The 22,205-nt window shown below is 39.6% G+C and overlaps 3 protein-coding genes across 3 annotated transcripts; 2 read left to right on the top strand and 1 right to left on the bottom strand.

Annotated features, from left to right (window-relative positions):
- Window positions 1-574: 574 nt before the first annotated feature.
- LOC104894370 (uncharacterized) lies at window positions 575-1,174 on the top strand. The gene has a single exon (XM_010680592.1). The coding sequence runs from the start codon at window positions 575-577 to the stop codon at window positions 1,172-1,174; it is 600 nt and encodes a 199-aa protein (XP_010678894.1).
- Window positions 1,175-16,008: 14,834 nt separating this feature from the next.
- On the bottom strand, window positions 16,009-18,673 carry LOC104894372 (uncharacterized). Its single transcript, XM_048645313.1, has 4 exons — window positions 18,118-18,673; window positions 16,985-17,922; window positions 16,485-16,813; window positions 16,009-16,411 (listed from the first exon to the last, which is right to left on the bottom strand). Exons 1-4 carry the CDS (start codon window positions 18,671-18,673, stop codon window positions 16,009-16,011), a joined length of 2,226 nt encoding a protein of 741 aa, XP_048501270.1.
- A 2,811-nt stretch (window positions 18,674-21,484) lies between these two features.
- Window positions 21,485-21,946, top strand: LOC104894373 (uncharacterized). Its single transcript, XM_010680595.1, has one exon. It carries the CDS (start codon window positions 21,485-21,487, stop codon window positions 21,944-21,946), a length of 462 nt encoding a protein of 153 aa, XP_010678897.1.
- The last annotated feature ends 259 nt before the right edge of the window (window positions 21,947-22,205 follow it).

Raw genomic sequence — 22,205 nt, forward strand, 5'->3', positions numbered from 1 at the left:
ATAAAATATTGAATAAACTTATCAACCAGGGTTTTGAAAAGAAATAATTATTGGTTCTCACAACTTTTTCATTGTCAAGAATCAGTCAAATAGATAAGCCTTCAACATTCCCATTACTCAAATTTCTTTTCATGATCTCCAATATATGAAAAAGCCAATTGTTTGGTTCTGCGCTAAAACACAATAAATAAGTGATCAAAGTTGTAACTAGAAGTTGCTATCAAGTTTCTAACAAAACGAAAAACATATAATATGACTCTGTAAATAGAAAGGTTAGTGGAGTAGTGGTGTGCGAAATGGTCATCTTTGGCTGCTACGTCCTAATTTTCTTATTATCGACTCTCTTAAATCACAATTCAACATCGTTATTATGCACTCTATTCTTATTCTTCTATATATACATTCATTTCATTCTAAGTTCTAACCTGCAAAACTCCTCATAATATTCTTCATATCATCTCTACTTCTACTTTCTCATTCTCTTTTAAGTTTAATTTAAAAGTAGACGGTCTCTTACAAGACAAACTCTTCTAGGCTATACATATAAGTCCTCTCTATTTCCTTTTCCTCCAAGATGACCGCGACCACAACCACAACCACAGCCAGCTCGAACTTAACGGACTCACGTCCAAATGCAAAATTGTCGAGCTCGAACCGAAGATATGAAAGGTTCCTGGCCAAGGCTGAGGATTATCTCCATAAGAATCAAGCTTCGCATTCGTCTGGTGTCACTAGTGGTGGTGCTGATCATGGCACCCGTCATATTGAGTTTTTGAAGAAGGCGCAAGAGTTCTTGGACAAAAAGGAAAAAAACTCGGCGTCGGCCTCAGGATTGTCCGTTGTCACCAATGGTGATGGTGGTGGCAGCCGTCATTTAGATTTCTTTAGAAAGAAACAAGATGATGTGAACAAAAAGGATAAGAAGGATAAAAAGGATGGTGAAGAACATGATGATGATGCTGGTGGTCATCACTACAGAAAGCATCTAAAAACGCTTTTGAAGACAGTAAAGAAACATAAAGGAGGAAAAAATGGAAAAGAAAGTAATAATGAGGAAGAACATGCTGAAGAAGAGCCAGAGGAGATCGAGGAAGAAGAAGAGGAGGAAGAGGAAGAAGAGGGTGGTTGGTTTACTGAGTTTTTGGAAGGCGTTCAAGAGTTCTTACAAGAATAATGAAGCTTCATCCAAGATGGTTAATTAATGGCCCTTTTCCTAGCAACAACGAAGTTCAACTTCAACCATGTGTGATTTTGTATTCATGATTCTGTATTGTAGTAGTTACTAACTTATTACTACTATATTTGTAATTTCTTATGATATTTCATTTATACCCATGTTTAGTATACCAATTTCATAAATTAAGGTGATTTGTGGATGTCAACTAGCTTAGTTGGTTAAAGTTTTAAGAGGTGGCATCTGATCAAATCCCGTCTACATCATTGCTCTTACTATTAGAAAAAAGATATTAAGTGATATAGCAATTTATGTTAAATAATCTACTATATGTCCATTTATAATTCATCATTCAATATAGATTTTATTTTCATAACTAATATAAACATTTTAGTATACATAACATATACTTAAGAGGATGTAATAAAGAAAGATTACATATCAGTTTCAGATACATCAAACATATTATAGTATTGTATATATCTCGTGCATTAGCATGGATACAATCTAATTTACCATCTTAATGTACATTTTAGTTTTTGGATGTACAATTGTAATGTATATAGCTTTTATTTCAATTTTTCCAATGTACCATACTACCATCTTAGTTTTCAAACATAATTTTACGATTTTGTCTAGTTTATTAGAATTATATATCAAAACTAATTTGAACTGATTGGGAATTTTCTGAAATGATTACAGGACAGATATATTAAATTAGGAGAAATGACGGGAAAAGAGAGGAAAAGGACAGGAAACAAGAAAAAAAAGAAGTCCATCATGTGTTGGTCAATGTGGGTAAAGAAAGTCAAGTTACCATAGAGTGCAACGCAATGTCTTATAAACTAAAATTTCAAGCAAAATTTGTTTTTGATAAGATAATTTATGATAAAACGGAATTAAAAAAAAAAACTACAGTGAAAACGATACACATGTTAATTACGTGTTATTAACTGTTAGAATGTAAATATGTAAATATTTTGTATGTATATTTATTTCCTTAAATATCTCTTGTAAACCCTAGCTTGTACTTTATATATTTTGTTAATCAATAGAATGAGCCTCCCAAGGAAGATTATCATAATCTGACATGGTAATCAGAGCCTAACCCTAGCCACCCTAATTTTTTTTCTCTCTCTCGTCTCCTACCTCTCTCTCGGCCTCCATGACTAACGACAGCAACAAAGATGCTGCTCCCCCCTCTTCTTCTTCCACTTCTTATCATCCTGCTATCCATGTCTCATACCAAAAAGCCATTCCTATCACTCTCACCATGGAAAAACCCCAATATAATACTTGGGCTACCCTCTTTCGCAACACCGCCCGGGCGTATCAAGTCTTGGATCACATCGACTCCACCGTCACTCGCCCTACCGATATCAATGACGACCTATGGAGCCGACTTGACTCCATCGTCCTTACCTGGATCTATGGAACCATTCACGAGGACCTTCTCTTTGCCATTCTTGATGAAAAGGCTACTGCTATGGTGGCTTGGGAAAAATTACGTGACCTTTTTCAAGACAACAAAGGAACTCGTATTGTTCATCTCGAAAATCAATTCGGGACCATTAAAATGCAAGACTTCTCTTCCTCCACTGCCTTCTGCCAGTCATTGAAGTCCGTCGCCGACCAACTTTCCAGTTCGGCCATCCTGTCTCTGAGGAACGCCTCGTTTTGCAACTCGTGGCGGGTCTTACAGAGGAATACGACACCGTCGCGACCTTTATCCAGCAGTCGCAACCCCTCCCGTCTTTTCAAAATGCTCGGTCAATGGTGGCGCTCGAGGAAACCCGCCGGAACTCTTCTAAAAAATCCGGGTCTTCCTCGAACGCCGTTCTCGTCGCTGCTGAACCTGCTCTCCCCACCGAACCATCTCCTCAGATTTCCGGCCACCGCGGTGGTCGTTCTGGCAACAAACCAGGCCGCGGTCGTGGCGGCAGATTCCACGGCCGCGGGCGTGGCAACCCGTCGCACCATGCTCGCCCTCCTGCTCCGTATTTCGGGTATGGGTACCCCCCCTATGCTCCTTATGCACCCTGGCAGCCCTACTGGGCGTTTCCACCCAGTCCCTACCCCACAATGGGCCCCCGCCCACCGCCTCCTCAACACGGTCGCGGTACTGGACTCCTCGGTCCGGCTCCTGGTTCGTCGCACCCTGCCACTCTCCCGCCTACTCAGCAGGCCTTTGTCGCCCCATCTGCTGCCGAGGGCCCCATTCCCACCGAGCTGCCCCAATTATTCAATGCCATGACCCTTCAAGCTCCTGATGAAAATTGGTACTTTGACACCGGCGCCTCCACCCATCTCATGAATGATCCAGGTATTCTCTCTTCTATTTCTAATTGGCGTACTTGTAATTCTCACATTATGGTTGGTGATGGTACATTAATTCCAGTTAAAGGAACCGGCACCTCTACATTACCCTCTCCCCACCCTCCCCTAATCCTTAGCAACATACAATATGCCCCTGCCATTGTCAAAAACCTTATCTCTGTCCGTTGTTTTACTGCTGACAATAATGTATCTGTCGAATTTGACCCTTTTGGTTTTTCTGTGAAGGATTTGAGGACGGGGACAATCTTGACGAGGTGTACTAGTTCTGGGGATCTCTATCCACTTTCCTCCACATCTGCTTCACCATCATCTACCTTTGCTGTCCTTCCTTCTTCTACTTGGCATAATCGACTTGGTCATCCCGGCAATGCTATCTTAGATTTTCTTAGAGTTCAGAAATGCATCCAATGTAATAAGGACTCCCCTTCCCCCATTTGTCATGGTTGTCAATTAGGCAAACATTGTCGTTTACCATTTTCTCCATCTAATAATACTACTTTTGCACCATTTTCTATTATTCATACTGACTTATGGACGTCTCCTATTGTTAGTCCTTCTGGTTATCGTTATTATCTTTTATGCTTAGATGACTACTCTCACTATCTTTGGGTTTTCCCTCTCAAATCAAAATCTCAAGTCTTCTCCACTTTTCTTCTCTTTTTAGCTCACATTAAAAATCAATTCAACTCTACCATAAAAACAATCCAATGTGATAATGGCACTGAGTATGTTAAAACTACCTTCAAAACCTATTGTGCTCAACATGGCATTGTTTTCCGTCATTCTTGCCCCTACACATCTTCTCAAAACGGGAAAGCCGAGCGAATGATCCGTACTACTAATGATGTCGCTCGTTCGTTACTCTTTCATGCTTCTCTCCCTCCCTCCTTTTGGGTAGAGGCTCTCCACATGGCCACTTACCTCCTTAATATCCGTCCCACTAAAACACTTAATTTCCTCACTCCTGTTCATCGCCTCTATAATCGCTCACCCTCATATACTCATCTGCGCACTTTCGGCTGCCTGTGTTACCCTAACATCAGTGCCACCATGCCTCACAAACTTAGCCCTCGGTCTACCCCTTGCCTATTCCTTGGGTATCCTCCCACTCATCGCGGCTATCGTTGTCTTGACCTCTCATCAAAGAAAATTATCATTTCTCGTCATGTTACCTTTGACGAATCCTCCTTCCCCTTTTCCTCTCTCCACTCCCCTCTCTCTACGGACTACGATTTCCTCCGTCCCCCGTCCTCGTCCTCCCCTTCACGGACCGCCTCCCCTCCTCTACTTCCCCCCCTCCCTCGCCCACTACTGCCGACGAGCCCAGCTCACTCCTACCTCCCACCATATATCTTCCGCCTACTGCCCAGCCCACCCGCACTCCTTCTCCCCAGCCCCCTCCCTCCCCCGCCCAGCCCACAGCTCCCACACCCACACCCTCTCCCCCTCGACCCTCGCCCCCCCCCTTCCCCTGCGTCCACTCCACCTACCAGCCCAGCCCGTGACCCCAGCCCCCCTCTTACAACCAGCCCGCCATCCACAAACAGCCCCCCTCCTCCAAACAGCCCACCACCATCTCCCACACCTAACCCCACCCGTCCGCTTCCTCGCGCGCCTAGCCCACCCGCCACCCGCAGTCAACACGGCATCTACAAGCCTAACTCCTACCGTGGCCACCGCTTCTTCAACATTCAAACCCCACCGTCCCTCTCTCCCATACCCCGCTCCCACCTACAAGCCCTGCAGGATCCTAACTGGAAAGCCGCCATGTGTGATGAATATAATGCGCTAATTAAAAATAGTACTTGGACTTTGGTTGAGCGCCCTCCCGAGGCGAATGTCATTCGTTGCATGTGGTTATTTAAACATAAGTTCCGGTCTGATGGTTCTCTTGAGCGCTATAAGGCGCGCTTGGTTGTTAATGGTAAGAATCAGGAAGTGGGCATTGATTGTGATGAGACTTTCAGCCCAGTGGTCCGCCCTAACACTATTCGCACTGTTCTCAGTCTGGCTGTTTCCCGACGGTGGTCCATCCACCAACTTGATGTGAAAAATGCTTTCTTACATGGTCATTTGCAGGAAACTGTTTACATGTTTCAGCCTCCAGGTTTTCAGGAATCTACTCATCCCAAGCATGTGTGTTTATTGCAAAAATCTCTCTATGGTCTGAAACAGGCACCCCGGGCATGGTATCAACGGTTTGCTACTTATCTCTTGTCCATTGGTTTTCTCAGCAGCAAGTGTGATCCCTCACTCTTTATTTTTCGTCGTGGACGTGACATGGCTTACCTGTTATTATATGTGGATGATATTGTTCTGGCTACTTCGTCCGACTCCCTACGGACCCGGATTATTGATCTCCTTCGGTCTGAATTTGCTATGACTGACTTGGGCCCTCTCTCTTATTTTCTTGGTATTTCAGTTAAGCATACTTCTCAGCACATGTTTTTATCTCAGAAGAAATATGCCGAGGAGATCCTTGCCCGTGCTAATATGTCCTCCTGCAACCCCTGTGCTACTCCAGTTGACACTAAGGCCAAACTCAGCGCCTCCAGCGGCCCCCCTATGCAGGATCCCACACTCTATCGACAACTCGCCGGGGCTCTCCAGTACCTCACCTTCACTCGCCCTGATATCTCCTACGCGGTCCAGCAGATTTGCCTCTTCATGCATGACCCTCGTGAGCCCCATTTTCATGCCCTCAAGCGTATCCTCCGATACCTTAAGGGTACCCTAGATCTTGGCATGCATTATTCTTCTACTCCTGCTACGGGTCTTCTCTCTTACACTGATGCAGATTGGGGTGGGTGTCCTGACACGCGCCGTTCCACATCCGGGTATTGTATTTTTCTTGGTGATAACTTGATTTCCTGGTCCTCTAAACGACAAGCCACCCTCTCTCGCTCCAGTGCCGAGGCCGAATACCGCGGAGTCGCCAATGTTGTTGCTGAGTCTTGTTGGATACGCAACCTTCTTCTTGAGCTCCACTGCCCCCTTGCCAAAGCCACCGTGGTATATTGTGACAATGTTAGTGCTGTTTTCATGTCCCATAATCCTGTTCAGCATCAGCGCACTAAACATGTCGAGATGGATATTCACTTCGTCCGTGAGAAGGTTGCCCTTGGTCACATCCGTGTTCTTCATGTTCCCTCGGCTTACCAGTATGCCGATATCTTCACCAAAGGTCTTCCTAAGGCTCTATTCTATGAGTTTCGCTCCAGTTTGAGCGTTCGTCCACCTCCCGCTCCAACTGCGGGGGTGTGTTAGAATGTAAATATGTAAATATTTTGTATGTATATTTATTTCCTTAAATATCTCTTGTAAACCCTAGCTTGTACTTTATATATTTTGTTAATCAATAGAATGAGCCTCCCAAGGGAGATTATCATAATCTGACATTAACGTTGGTAAAGTGAGCCAAATGCCAAAATATAGCATATAGTAGTGTCTTAAAAACATTAGTTTAGGAGTTTATTCATCATACACCTGAGTGTACTCTGTGTATGACACACCTAAGACTAAACTTTTCTCATTTGGTCATTTGAACTCTCCTTTTTAAGTACATTTTGCTCATTTCGACCATTTTATAGGAGCAATGAGCAACAAATAGTATTAGGTATACCATATTTACGGTACACCCGGCTGTAGAAATAGTTTTTTTGCACAATGAGTTTGATAGAGTACTTTTGACATAAAATTCTAATAATCAACTAAGGTTATTAGAAGTTATTGGCAGGTTTTTATATAAAGGAAAACACATACTTCATCCGTTTTATAATAAGTGAAACACTTCTTTAAAAAAAACTCTCACATAAAGAAGAAAAGTGTTTCACTTATTATGAAACGGAAAAAGTAATATAAAGAGTCGAAAGGGGATGCAACTGCACATGACCAACTGCTATTTGAGAATTTTTTTTATTAAATGAGTACATGTAATGTTGCACATCGGTAGTCCGCAGATGGTAGACGTTGACGTGTAAGGGGTGTGCGAAATGGTCATCACTGGCTGGCCGCTGGCTGGTGGGCGTGGTGGCTCCTAATTATCGTCTCTCTTCAACAAATCGTTACTCTAGTGTGATTTTATCATTTTTTTACTGAAAAGAAATTAACTTTATTAATTGGAGGCAATTTTTTTTTTATTAAAAGCAACATCGTGAATTCGTGATATCGACTCGTTAAAGTCGAATATTGATTAATTTGGGCCTATGAGTAAATTTGGCCTATTTTAAATGATTAACATCTATAATGCATGGGTCAAAGTCCAATATAAAGAATTGGGTCATTTAAATGATGACGGTCATGAGGGGTAAAACCGAAAAACTACTCAAAAGCCCTAAACCATGTAAAGCTCTATATATATAAAGCTGCTCTATTTTATTTTGAGAGGAAAAAAAAGAGCAGAAGGTAATTAAGTATGATGATCATTTATTAATAATAGGATAAATTGATGCAGGAGCTTTACTCCTTATGATATTACAACTAAGTGTTAGGTGTGATCAATGAGAGAACCGGATATCCACTCCAAGGCACGGAAACTACGCTTTCCTATTAGTTTAATTTCGCCCCTCTAGAATCACCGGGTTAACACGAAATAACTAATGAGATACAATGGAGAGAAACAATCCACTTAGATGATCTTCTAAGTGAATCAACAAGAACTTGTGTTTTGTGTTTGTGAAGAACACTCAAGAGAAGATTGCAAGTTTTCTCTAAAGCTAAGCAAGAAGTATTTGAGAGAGTATAGAATAGAAAATTCTGATTTTCTTCTAACCCTTCACTCATAGGAATCCCAAGGTTTATATAGGAAGAATAAACCTTTCATTGACTAGAGTAGCTAAACCATAACCCCCATTTTAATCACCCATCAAAGGCCTTTAATCAGCTGATTTAAGGACCTTAAAGGTCATTAAAATGAGGCCATAACATCACAACGGACATAAAACCGTCAAGGCATCTTTTCGCATTCCAAGGCAGAAGACACGTCGCGACTCGCGAGTCGCGAGGCGCTGGTCGCGACTCGCGACGGGCCACTGGTCGCGACTCGCGACGGTTGTCGCGACTCGCGGCCAGTCTTCTGTCTCCCTTGGTTTATCAATGCGTTTTGCCACTTGATGCACTCTAGCCTTTTGCATACTAGACCTCCTCCTCTTCTAGTACATACCCTTATGAGTTTCAAACCCATTACCCTATAAATGTTCCAACAATCCTCCTCCCATTTATAGGGTAATGTTGAAAAGTTTTTCAACTTGCTATAAATCGCAAACACACATGTTCATGCATCATGGAAATATCTAACGATTGAATTTCCATTTAGTAAAAGTAATCTTTACAATAATTTAGATCATAATGATAGACAAAGCTTTGAATCATATAACCATTACAAATTATTGAAGTTACTAATACACACAAACATAAACTAGGTTCTTAAAACCTCCGACACCTATGAAGCCTTGGTGTCCATATCCATTCATAAGCATTCCAAGTCAAGCCTTAGACTTGATGAAGCGGCCAAACTTCTAGCTTACATAGGTAAATCTTTCCGGACATGCTCCTACAATTGAGCACCTTATCAAAGATTTATTAAGAATAAAATTCAACCTCTTTATCATTGTAGCAACAAGCACTAACCTCGGGATGTATTAAACAAGTGCTCCCAACCTCTTAGAGAAGTACTATCCTCCTTGAATTTGAGATCTAACGTTGTATTAGACATCAAATAGAGTTTTCCTTCACCATAGGTTGATCAATAGGCTTAAGACCCATCCCTTTGTTCATTTTGTTCACTAGTTCCCTTGACAACGGTTTTGTAAACGTATCCGCCAAGTTCAAACTAGACCGAACAAAATTAATAGTTATACAACTATTCCTTATCATTTCCCGCACATAGCTATGTCTAACTCCAATGTGCCTTGACTTGCCATTGTAGACTTCACTATATGCTTTAGCTATGGTTGATGCACTATCACAATGGATAGCAAGAGGTGACATTGGTTTCACCCATAAGTCCACCTCACTCAACACATTCCTTAGCCATTCCGCTTCTTGGCAACAAGAAGCCAAAGCAATGAATTCCGATGCCATAGTGGAATCCGTTATACATGTTTGCTTCTTGGAAGCCCATGAAATGGCACCTCCTCCAAGAAGAAACACCCAACCACTAGTGGATGAATAATCTTCCTTATTCGAAATCCAACTAGCATCCGAGTAACCTTCTAAGATAGAAGGTTCTCTTTGTATGTTATGACATAATCCAAGGTCTTATTCAAGTACCTTAACACTCTTCTCAATGCTTGCCAATGCAACATACTAGGATTACTAGTATACCTACTGAGCTTGCCAATAGCAAAGGCTATATCCGGCCGAGTGCTAGTCATAGCATACATCAAGCTTCCAATTAAGCTTGCATACTCCAATTGTGAAATTGGAGTACCACTACTCGGAACCAAGTGAATACTAGGATCCATAGGAGTAGCAAAATGAGTCGAATTTGACTCATTATACCTCTTGACCACTTTCTCAATATAATGAGATTGTGATAAAGAAAACGACCCTTTCCCTCTTATTATTCTAATACCTAGAATAACATCCGCTTCACCCAAATCTTTCATGGAGAAGCTAGAGGAAAGGAAGACTTTGGTCTTTTCCACTTGTTCCAAATCAGTCCCAAAAATAAGCATATCATCAACATATAAGCAAATTATAACTCCTTTACCGTTATTATCAAATTTGCTATATACACACTTATCGGACTGATTTATTTTGAACCCACTAGACAACACAACTTCATCAAATTTTTGATGCCATTGCTTAGGTGCTTGTTTAAGACCATACAAAGATCTAACAATTTCAAACTTTAGTTTCTTGACCTTTAACCACAAACCCTTCAGGTTGATTCATGTACACTTCCTCCTCCAATTCACCATTAAGAAAAGCAGTTTTTACATCCATTTGGTGAATTACTAGACCATGAATCGCAGCTAATGCTATCAATAGTCTAATAGTAGCTATTCTAGCTACTGGAGCATAAGTATCAAAGTAATCGATACCATATCTTTGCCTAAAACCTTGGACCACTAACCGGGCCTTATGTTTTAGTATGGTTCCATCGATTTTCTTTTTCCTTACAAAAATCCATTTACAACCTAGGGGTTTGCAACCGGGAGGTAAATTAGCTAAAATCCAAGTGTGATTACCCATTATAGAATCCATTTCATCATTCACTGCCTCTTTCCAGAAAGCAGAATCATGAGACTTCATAGCCTCATCAAAGGACCTAGGATCCTCCTCCATATTGTAACAATATGAAATTTGAGTCGAAATTGACTCCCTTGACCCTTCAACTAAATATAGTTGAAAATCCGGTCCAAAAGATTTCTCTTTTCTAATTCGTTTACTTTTCCTAATTTCCGGTGTTGTAGTATCATGATCATTTGAAATGTCATCTACAACATTGGAACTAGTACTAGGTATCATGTCCTTTGGTCTTGGAATCGATGAGAATCTAGTCTCATCAAATATTGCATCCCTTGACTCTATTACGGAGTGAATAGAGACAAAGTCATTGGGCTCAATGACATAAAACCTATAGGCTTTGCTATGTACCGCATAGCCTATAAAAATGCAATCAATTCCTTTTTCACCTAAAGTTTTCCTTTTAGGTTCCGTCAATTTGACAATTGCCCTACAACCCCATACCTTAAGGTAATTGAGATTAGGCTTTTTATTACACCAAAGTTCATAAGGGGTAGTCTTATTCCTTTTATTAGGAACTCGATTTAAAATGTAACATGCAGTTAAAATTGCATCACCCCAAAAACCGTCATTAAGACCCGAATTAGAAAGCATGGTATTAACCATTTCTTTTAGGACCCTATTTTTCCTTTCCGCTATACCATTACTTTGAGGTGAGTATGGGGCGGTTGTTTCATGAATTACACCAATGGAACTAAAATAACTTGGATTATAATATTCACCACCCCTATCCGTTCGAAGTCTTTTAATCTTTTGATTAAGTTGGAGTTCCACTTCGATTTTAAAGGTCTTAAACTTTTCTAGTGCTTCATCTTTAGTAAATAATAAATATATGTAACAAAACCTTGAAAAATCATCAATAAAAGTTACAAATATTTTTATTTCCTAAAGAAGGTGAACTATGAAAGTCACACAAGTCACTATGCACCAATTCAAGCAATACCGTTTGTCTAGTCACACTAGGATAAGGATTTTTTGTAATTTTATTTAGCACGCAAGTGTGACACTTCTCTAACTTTAAATCGAAAGGAGGTATAACCCCATTTTAGACATGTCATATAATCTACGATAATTCACATGACATAAACGATTGTGCCATAGAGAAGAAACATCAAGCATGTAAATAGAACTAGTACCAATTTTATTATCAATACTAAATTTAAACATTCCATTACAAAAGAAACCTTGTCCAACAAAAATACCACCCTTGGAAAGTACAAATTTATCCGACTCAAAAACAACTTTAAAACCATACTTATTCAAGAGACCTCCTGACACAAGATTCTTCCTAACTTCCGGTACATACACAACATCCCGGAGAGTTAAAGTCTTTCCCGAGGTTAACAACAATTCTACTTGGCCTACCTCTAGCCTTTACCGTAGAATCATTCCCCATATACAAGATTGGACCATCATCCAAATCTTTCAAAGACTTGAAGAAATCCTTGTTATTGCACACATGTCTAGAGGCTCCCGAATCTATCCACCAAGAATCATCAACCTGCACACACATAATTTCAGAAATCATAGCAACAAAATGCATTTCTTCAATTACATTAACATGTGCATTGTTACCTTGGTTTTGAACAACACTAGGTTGGTGTTCTTTGTCTTCTTCTTGTTGTTAGAAGGACAATCCCTCTTAAGATGAGGACCATTGCATATCCAACAAGAGAGGGTCTTCCTCTTCTTGTTTGCAACATTGGTTTTGTTATGTTGTTGTTGTTGTTGTTGTTGTTGGATTTCTTGGTCTTACTAGACCCACCAACCTCTACCAAATTAACGGTAGATTTAGGAATACTAGGAGTAGTATCCTTAACCCCATCTTGAGCCCGGATCCCCTCTTCAATACGAAGATGAGTTCCTAATTGCTCCATGGACATGTCTTCCTTTTTATGTTTTAAAAGATGTTTTGTATCTTTCCAAGAATTTGGTAATTTGTCAATGATTGAGGCAACCGCAATTGCCTCATCCATCACCATACCATGTGATCTTATTTGGTTCAAAATATGATGAACCTCATGGAATTGCTCCATAATAGGCCGATCATTAGTCATTTTAAAAGAATTAAAATTACTAACAAGGAATTTCTTACTTGAAGCATCTTCCGAAATGTACTTGGCCTCAAGAGCTCCCAAAGTTCCTTTGCACTCTCCACATTTTGGTAGAGATCAAACAACGGGTCGGTGAGAGAGTTGAGAATATGACCACGACAAATGTAGTCATCATTCTCCCACTTTATCCTCTTCCTAGTAGTCTCAAGAGGCTCTTCCTCTCCATCTTCCGGGAGTGGTGGCATAGGAGTTGAAACATACACCACATTCAAGGCGGTCAACAAGAAGTGCATCTTCTTTTGCCACCTCCGATAGCCCACCCCCTCAAACTTATCCAACTTTTGGAAGTTCATAGTCATGTCCTTGAGTGATTGAGCCATATCCGAAAAGAAAGAAATTAAACTAATAGATTGTTAGGTGTGATCAATGAGAGAACCGGATATCCACTCCAAGGCACGGAAACTACGCTTTCCTATTAGTTTAATTTCGCCCCTCTAGGATCACCGGGTTAACACGAAATAACTAATGAGATACAATGGAGAGAAACAATCCACTTAGATGTCTTCTAAGTGAATCAACAAGAACTTGTGTTTTGTGTTTGTGAAGAACACTCAAGAGAAGATTGCAAGTTTTCTCTTAAGCTAAGCAAGAAGTATTTGAGAGAGTATAGAATAGAAAATTCTGATTTTCTTCAACCCTTCACTCATAGGAATCCCAAGGTTTATATAGGAAGAATAAACCTTTCATTGACTAGAGTAGTTAACCATAACCCCCATTTTAATCACCCATCAAAGGCCTTTAATCAGCTGATTTAAGGACCTTAAAGGTCATTAAAATGAGGCCATAACATCACAACGGACATAAAACCGTCAAGGCATCTTTTCGCATTCCAAGGCAGAAGACACGTCGCGACTCGCGAAGAAGCTCGCGAGTCGCGAGGCGCTGGTCGCGACCCGCGACGCTTGTCGCGACTCGCGACGGGCCACTGGTCGCGACTCGCGACGGTTGTCGCGACTCGCGGCCAGTCTTCTGTCTCCCTTGGTTTATCAATGCGTTTTGCCACTTGATGCACTCTAGCCTTTTGCATACTAGACCTCCTCCTCTTCTAGTACATACCCTTATGAGTTTCAAACCCATTACCCTATAAATGTTCCAACACTAAGTTGATAGATGTTCTAGACTGAAGATAGAGAGATAGAGAAAGAAATAGAAAGAGATAAAGAGAGAGAGATATATAGAGAGAAGATAGAGAAGGGAAGAATGTATTTAATTCTCTGGATGATCTTCTCTTACAGCTTAAAGCTAGTATATATAGGTATTCTTTTTTTAATCAGCTGAATACCCATGTATTAGTTAGTTACAAAACAACTAACTGATTTTGGCGCCATTCCTAACTAACTCTAACAGATTTACAAGTTAGTTATTATTAACAAAATGACCCATATCATACCTTCCCCCTTGAAAAAGACTTGACCCCAAGTCTAAATTCACAAGAACAATCAGACAACAAAAGTAGGAAACTGAGTAACAAAATCAGTAGCATTCTCCCAAGTAGTTTCATGTGAGGGAAAGTCTTTCCAATGAACCAAATATTGAAGCTGATCTTTGCCTTGAATGTGGACTGTTCTATGTTCTAATATAGCAGCGGGAAGGACAGGAGCAGAAGAAGCTTGGCCTTGAAACCAAGAAGGAATATGGGCAGCCATAGGAAGAGTTCCCTGAAAGCGTTTTAATTGAGAAACATGAAAAACATTATGTACTCTGGCATCTGTAGGGAGCTTCAACTTATAAGCAACTTTTCCCACTGCATCTATGACTTGAAAGGGCCCATAATACTTAGGACTAAGCTTCTGATTAGGTCTTTGTTTGATAGTCAGCTGTCTATAAGGTTGTAATTTTAACCATACCCAATCACCACTGTTAAAACTTCTCTTAGTTCTGTGTTGATCAGCCAAATTCTTCATTCGACATTGAGCACGTGCTAAGTGAAATTTAACCAAGGCTATCATGGTTTCCCTTCTTACTAAACTTCTATCTACCTCAGCATTAGGTGAATCTCCAGCTAAATAAGGCAGATGCATAGGAGGGGCTTGCATTGGTTATAAACAACTTCATAGGGAGTCAGTTGAAGGGAGGTGTGGAAGTGTGTATTGTACCACCATTCAGCTACTGGCAACCACATACACCAATCCTTGGGTGAATCTCCACACATACACCTCAAGTAATATGTTTCCAAACATCTATTGACCACTTCAGTCTGGCCATCTGTTTCAGGGTGATAAGCCGAGGACAACGGAAACTCAGTGCCATGAAGAGAGAACAAACCCTTCCAAAAGTTGCTAAGGAATACAGAATCCCTGTCACTAACAATGGACTTAGGCCACACATGGAGCTTGAATACATGATCAAGGTAGGATTGAGCCACTTGGATTGCTGTAAATGGATGACTTAAAGCCATGAAATGGGCTGCTTTGCTAAACCTGTCCACCACCACAAAGATGACTTCCTTGCCCATGGATTTAGGTAAGCCAGTAATAAAGTTCATAGAGATGTCTACCCAGACTTCTTCAGGTATAGGTAAAGGCTGTAGGAGACCTGGTTTTGCTGCACTATCATACTTAGAAGCTTGACAAGTAGTACAATCTTTGACAAACTGTCTCACAGATTTTGTCATGCCCTTCTAAAAGAAAAGGCTTTTAAGCTTCTTTAGAGTAGCTTCACTTCCAACATGGCCACTTTCAGGAGAAGAGTGCTGCCATAGGAGAATCTTAGCTTGTAATATAGGGTCTGAACCTACTACAATCTTGGTATCTCTTCTAAGCAATCCATCTACCAAGGCATACTTATCAACTGAATTTCCTTGATGTATTGTAGCAAGGACATCACTCAACAATGGATCTGTCTGGTAGCTAGCTTGAATAAGAGATTTCAGGTCAGAAGAAATGAGAGAAATGGCCATACAAAGAATTTCAGAGCTAGGGACTCTAGATAAGGCATCAGCTGCCAAATTTTCCTTCCCACACTTATACTGAATTTTATAATTGAAACCCATAAGCTTGGACAACTAGAATTGCTGGAAAGGTGTGGAGATATTTTGTTGTAATATCCACTTCAAGCTCTTTTGATCAGTTTTGATCACAAATTGGTTGCTCATCAAGTACTGCTCCCATTTTTGTACTGAAAAGACTATGGCTAATAGTTCCTTTTCATACACAGAGAGAGATTGCCATCTAGGACCCAGTGTTCTGCTGATAAAGCTATGGGATGATTCTCCTGCATAAGCACTGCACCAATACCATATTTAGATGCATCTGTTTCAACAACAAACACTTTGTTAAAATCAGGAACAGCTAAGATAGGTGCAGTAGTTAAAGCAATTTTTAAAGATTCTAGAGCATGTTGAGACTCTTCTGTCCACTGAAAAGCTCCTTTCTTAAGTAGATTTGTTAAAGGTTTGCTAATAAGTGCAAATCCTTTGACAAATTTCCTGTAGTATCCTGCTAAGGCAAGAAAACTGCGCAGCTCCTTAACAGAAGTAGGGGTAGGCCAACTGGCTATGACTGCCACCTTTTCAGGATCTGTTTCTACACCCTTGCTGGAGATGAAATGCCCCAAGTATTAATTCCACCCTGTCAGTAGCAAAGGTGCATTTGCTAGCTTTAATATACATTTGATTCTTCTCCATTAATGCAAAAACATCTTCCAAGTGTCTCCAATGATCTTCAAGTGACCCACTGTATATTAAAATATCGTCAAAGAATACCAAGACACTCTTTCTAAGCAATGGTTTAAAAACCTGATTCATCCACCCTTGGAAAGAAGCTGGAGCATTTGTGAGGCCAAATGGCATCACTGAGAATTCATAGTGGCCAGTATGTGTCTTAAAAGCTGTTTTAAACACATCTCCATCATGCATTCTGAGTTGGTGATAGCCAGCTGTAAGGTCTAACTTAGTAAAGACCTTAGCTCCTGAAAGTTCATCAATAAGTTCATCTAGCTGGAATAGGGAACTTATTCTTGATGGTCCTCCTGTTCAACTCTCTGTAGTCTATACAGAGCCTCCAAGTGCCATCTTTCTTCCCTACTAGAACTACAGGAGAAGCAAATGGGCTAGAGCTATTCTAAATGATGCCCCTATCAAGCATCTCTTGCACCAATTGTTAATCACATCCCTTTGCTTCAAAGGATACCTATATGGCCTAATGTTTATAGGACCTTTGCCTTCTTCCAACACCACCCTATGATCAAAAACACCTCTACTAGGGGGTAAGTCTACTGGATCTGCAAAAATCTTCTTGTATTTCTGCTTCAAAGCTTCTAATTCAGGATAGGTCACAGAATGTGTTGATGTAACCTTAATAGAACAACAAGAAGTTTCCAGTTTTAGAAGCAAACAAATATGAGCTGCTGTAGCTAATAGTTTACCAGAAGGTTCACCTTCTACTATCTTCAGCTTACTAGGTGAAATACCCCTCAAAGTAACCTTCCTATCTTCTATTATAAATTCCATTACCAGATTCTTGAAATCCCAACTAATAGGTCCTAGAGTACTCAACCATTGCACCCCTAATACCATATCACAACTGCCTAAAGAAATCAATAGAGCATCAGTAACAAAATTCTTGCTCAACAAACTCCACTGAAATTCTTTACTCATGTGTGTGCAGGCTATATGATTTCCATCAGCCACAGCTACTGACTGAGGGTCTATTGCACTTATAGGACACCCTAACTTCTTGGCAACATCAGTATCAAGGAAGTTGTGAGTACTCCCTGAATCAATGAGAATGTGTAAAGGCTTCCCATTCACCAAGCCTTGGACTCTCATGGTATGGTAACTTTGATTTCCAGACAAGGCATTGACTGAAATCTGTGGGGACAATTGCTGTTCTTCTTCCACATCATCATTCCCTAACCGATTCTCTTGCTTGTCACCTTCTTCTAGAAACTCCACAGTAAATAGCCGAGGTTCTTTAAATTGACATTTATGACCTCTTTCATAGGGTTGATCGTAGTAATAACACAACCCTTTAGCTATTTTTGCAGCTCTCACATCAGCTGGTATGTGTTTAAATGGTTTAGGTTGGTATTTAATGAGAGACTTGTCTGTATTTGGAGGTGTAGGTAATAAAGGAGGTTTGTTTGCATTCTAGGTGAAAGGAACTGCTTGTAATGGTTTGGCTGTAATGGGTTTATAGTATGGTTTGTGATTCAACAAGGCAAACTGTTCCTCAGATAGTCTAGCATGCTCAATGGCTTCAACTATGTTGTTAGGTTTAAAGGCTCTAACAAATGGTTTACTGGAATCTTTTAACCCTCCCACAAAACTCTCTAGCAAATAGGAATCAGGTAATATATGACCACTCTGCATCATAATGGCTTTCAAACTTTCAAATTCATCAATATAATCCTCCAAAGTTCCTGATTGATTCAGTTTATTAAACTGTTCTACCACATTCAGACTTTTAGTGTCTTTGAATCTTGCTACCAAGTCAATTATGAAATCATCCCACTCTACATTTGCCCTTACTGTCAAGTAACTAGTAACCCAGCTTTCAGCTCTATCCACCATATACAATGAGGCTGGATTAACCTTCTGTTCATCAGGTACTCTACATAGTGCAGAGTATCTACAATACTTCTTTAACCAATTTCTTGGATTAGATCCATCAAACTTGGGAAATTCAAGTTTTGGATTCATACCTTGCTGTCTGAAATTGGTGTTAACAGGTGTTCTTGGACTTGCATAAGAAGAATTGCTAGATTCCTTCATCTCCCTGACCATCTGCATCAATTCCTGCATTGTTTTTGCTTGCTCTTCTAACTTCCTTTCCAAGCTCTTAACATGTTCTTCCATAATTTGAGCTCTTCTCGTTGCAGGCATATGCAGATCTTTCTTATGAACAACTAGCTTTCTTATCGAACACCTTTAATGCAATGTCTCTATAACATTGCTACCAGTTTCTATTTGTTTAAGGGAGGAACGAAAAACATGCTCTGATACCACTGATGTAGGAGCTTTACTCATGATATTACAACTAAGTTGATAGATGTTCTAGACTGAAGATAGAGAGATATTGAGAGATAAAGAAGGAAATAGAAAGAGATAAAGAGAGAGAGAGATATAGAGAGAAGATAGAGAAGGGAAGAATGTATTTAATTCTCTGGATGATCTTCTCTTACAGCTTAAATCTAGTATATATAGGTATTCTTTTTCAATCAGCTGAATACCCATGTATTAGTTAGTTACAAAACAACTAACTGATTTCGGCACCATTATTCCTAACTAACTCTAACAGATTTACAAGTTGGTTATTATTAACAGAATGACCCATATCAAAAATTCACATGAATAATCCCAACTTACATCTGTGCTCTCAAAATAATCCCGATTTTGGATTATTCTAAAATAAGCCCAACTTTTAAGAGGACCTTCTCAAGATAATCCAAGCTATCTTTTTTCTTGCCTGCACCAATCCATTTTAGGTTTATAATATGTTAAAAATTAATAGTTCGGATTATTTTTAGAAGGTACCTCCTAAAGTAGGGATTATTCTATAATAATTCAAAGTTGGGATTATTGTAAGAAGACTGATGAAAGTTGGGATTATTCATATCAATGTTTCCTTAAATAATAGCCAACAAGTTACTTTAATGGGTCAAATAAAAAATAATGTGGCACTTAATAATTTTTTTATGTCTACGAGAAATTCTAAAAAGAGACTAAAATATTCGACAAAACAAGAAAACAAACTAAAAACTAAAAACAAGAGAGGAAAATAGGCTTATCATAGAGCCCACCTTTTCTAGCTATATGACTTTGGAAAACACTATAAAAACTTATTTATATATAATTAACAACCTACCAAGGATGTCTTGGCCTAATGGTTAAGATTGAGGTATTGTGAACGATAGGTCACAGGTCCGAATCCTCCCTCCCCTTCTTTGTACAGAATTCGCATAAATTATTTTCTCTTCTTTTTTGTAATAAAAATGATGAGAGATTGACATAATCAGACAATTAGTACCACCAAAAGGTGGGTATATATTTTCAGTATTCGTAATACGTGCATACATCTTCCCTACTTGATACAAGTTGTAGTTGATGAATTGATCAGGCTTTAATTTCCCTGGCTTCCCAATGACAGTGACTCAGTGAGTAGTCAACATAACTCTATATATACATTCATCGGATCAAAGGTTCTCTCTATCATCACCCCATTTAAATTTAACTTGCAAATCTCTCACAATATATACCCTCATATCAGTTATCACACCCTAGCTACATTATTTCTCCTTTAAGCTTATACAAGTCCTCTTTCTCTTTCCCCCAACAGGTCAGAAGTGAGAACCACAACCTTGATCATAATGGACTTGGGTCCCGATGTAAAGTCAAGCTCGAAGCGATCATATGAGAGGTTCTTGGCGAAGGCTGAGGGCTATCTCCATAAGTATCAAGCGATGCACTCGTCCTCGGCCTCGGCCACGGCCTCGGGTTCGTCTGCTGTCACTAGTACTGGTAGAGGTGATAGTGGTGGCAGCCGTCATATAGAGTTTTTGAAAAAGGCACAAGATCATTTGAACAAAAAGGATAACAAGAATAAAAAGGATGTTGAAGATAATGCTGATTTTGATGGTCAACATGATTATAAAGAGCATCTAAAGTTGGCTCATGCCATGTTGAAGAAAATTAAGAAACATAAAGGACGACATAATAATGGAAATCAAGGTAGTAATAGTGAGGAACAACATGCTCAGGATGAAGATGAGATTGAGGAACAACATGCTGAGGATGAAGATGAAGGTTGTTGGTTTACTGAGTTATTGGAAGGCATCCAAGAGGCCTTTGAAGAATAAAGCATAAATATGGATAACTAATTTGATGGCCCTTTTTCTTATGTTGCAACAACAATATTGATCGATCCAAGTACTTGTATGTTTGTTACATTCATTGATGTATACTTGTATTAGTAATAATCAATATATGTTTTGACTTTTTTAGTTTGTTATCTCATTGTACTACCCTTTGATTACTAATATCGGTAAAACTATGGTATGTGCAATCCACGTATTATATTTGATATCTAATTTACATTACTCTCTCCCTTTCATATTATATAATCGCTAATGTAATTTTTTGTTTCATTAATTAGTTTTTCTCCTAAATGTAAAAACTTCTTTTATTCCACATTCATATTGTAAGTTATTTAATTGTTACACTTACACTTTTCACGCATGCCAATGCAAAACTTTGACGATCTAGTTTTGTATTTGTAAAACTTATAAAAAGTACATATTAATAAAATACATACTAACACGAATCTAACAAGATCCACATTACTATATATGTTCTATTCATGTATAAATCACAAACGAGGGTCAAAATGCAATTTGTGAATAAGGTAAAATGTCATAACAATTAAAATGAATCAGAGGGAGTATAATTTATAATAGTTGAGAAATAAAAGCTAGGAAAATAATAAGAATGTCTATTAATAAACCTCAAATCCGCTAAATTCTCTCCTACCATACATCATATTTGTGGTGTTCCTAGATTTACTCTAACAATGAATTCAAGTTTACAACTTCACATAATTTAAATGAGGCATTTCAAATATATGATATAAAAATTCTGATAGATGCATGTACATGGTCCTTTGAAGTCTGAATGGAAGGCAACAAAGACAAATATAGTAAGCTGATAGAGAAAGCTGAGAAATACCTTAAAAAACATCATGGTTCAGATGGATCAACCATTACTAAGAGCATTGATGAGGCTGCCAATGGCGGCGGAGGCGGTTACAGGGCGTATTTGAAGAAGGCTAAGGAGTTTATGCAGAGAAAGGATGATAAAGATGATGCACTGGCTGTTGACGCAGAAGGGAAAAAAACAATGGATAAAAAGAAGCAGTGTGTGGCAATAGGTGCTGGCTTGTTGGCAGCAAGGAAAGCGTATAAAAAGAAGCGAAAAAAAAGAAGACGTCGTAGTAGTAGTAAGGAGGAAGAGGAGGGTGAAGGGGAGGAGAATAGCAGTGAAGAGGAGGAGGAGGAGGAGGAGGACGAGGAGGAGGGTGGTTGGTTTCAACAGTTCGTCGATGGGTTTCAAGAGTTGATTGAAGGGCTCGAATAGGGATCTTACATTACATATGAACAATGACTTAGATCTGCACGACGGGCCGGGTCGGGCTGAGCCTTAATTTACCAGGCCGGGCTGGGCCACATACAGAAGTTAAACGGGCTGGGCTGGAGCATGATCCTACAAGGCCGCTCAACCTGGCCCGTTAAATAACTTATAAAATTTCTTTTGTTTTTGCAGTGTTTTGAACGGGTGATATAATGTTAAAATTGAATAGTCAATAATTAGTACAATTTTCCACAAACTCACTCTG

The sequence above is a fragment of the Beta vulgaris genome, chromosome 5, assembly GCF_026745355.1.
Source record: "Beta vulgaris subsp. vulgaris cultivar EL10 chromosome 5, EL10.2, whole genome shotgun sequence".
Taxonomy (NCBI): domain Eukaryota; kingdom Viridiplantae; phylum Streptophyta; class Magnoliopsida; order Caryophyllales; family Amaranthaceae; genus Beta; species Beta vulgaris.

Excerpts from the sequence above, each read along its gene's own strand:
- LOC104894372 (XM_048645313.1), bottom strand. The coding sequence starts at position 18,673 with ATGGAAGAACATGTTAAGAGCTTGGAAAGGAAGTTAGAAGAGCAAGCA. Across the intron at positions 17,923-18,117 it reads GGGAGGGTTAAAAGATTCCA|ACAAGTCTCTCATTAAATAC; the intron begins GTAAACCATTTG and ends CTCCAAATACAG. Across the intron at positions 16,412-16,484 it reads TTAATGGAGAAGAATCAAAT|CAAGGGTGTAGAAACAGATC; the intron begins GTATATTAAAGC and ends TTTCATCTCCAG.
- LOC104894370 (XM_010680592.1), top strand. The coding sequence starts at position 575 with ATGACCGCGACCACAACCACAACCACAGCCAGCTCGAACTTAACGGAC.
- LOC104894373 (XM_010680595.1), top strand. The coding sequence starts at position 21,485 with ATGGAAGGCAACAAAGACAAATATAGTAAGCTGATAGAGAAAGCTGAG.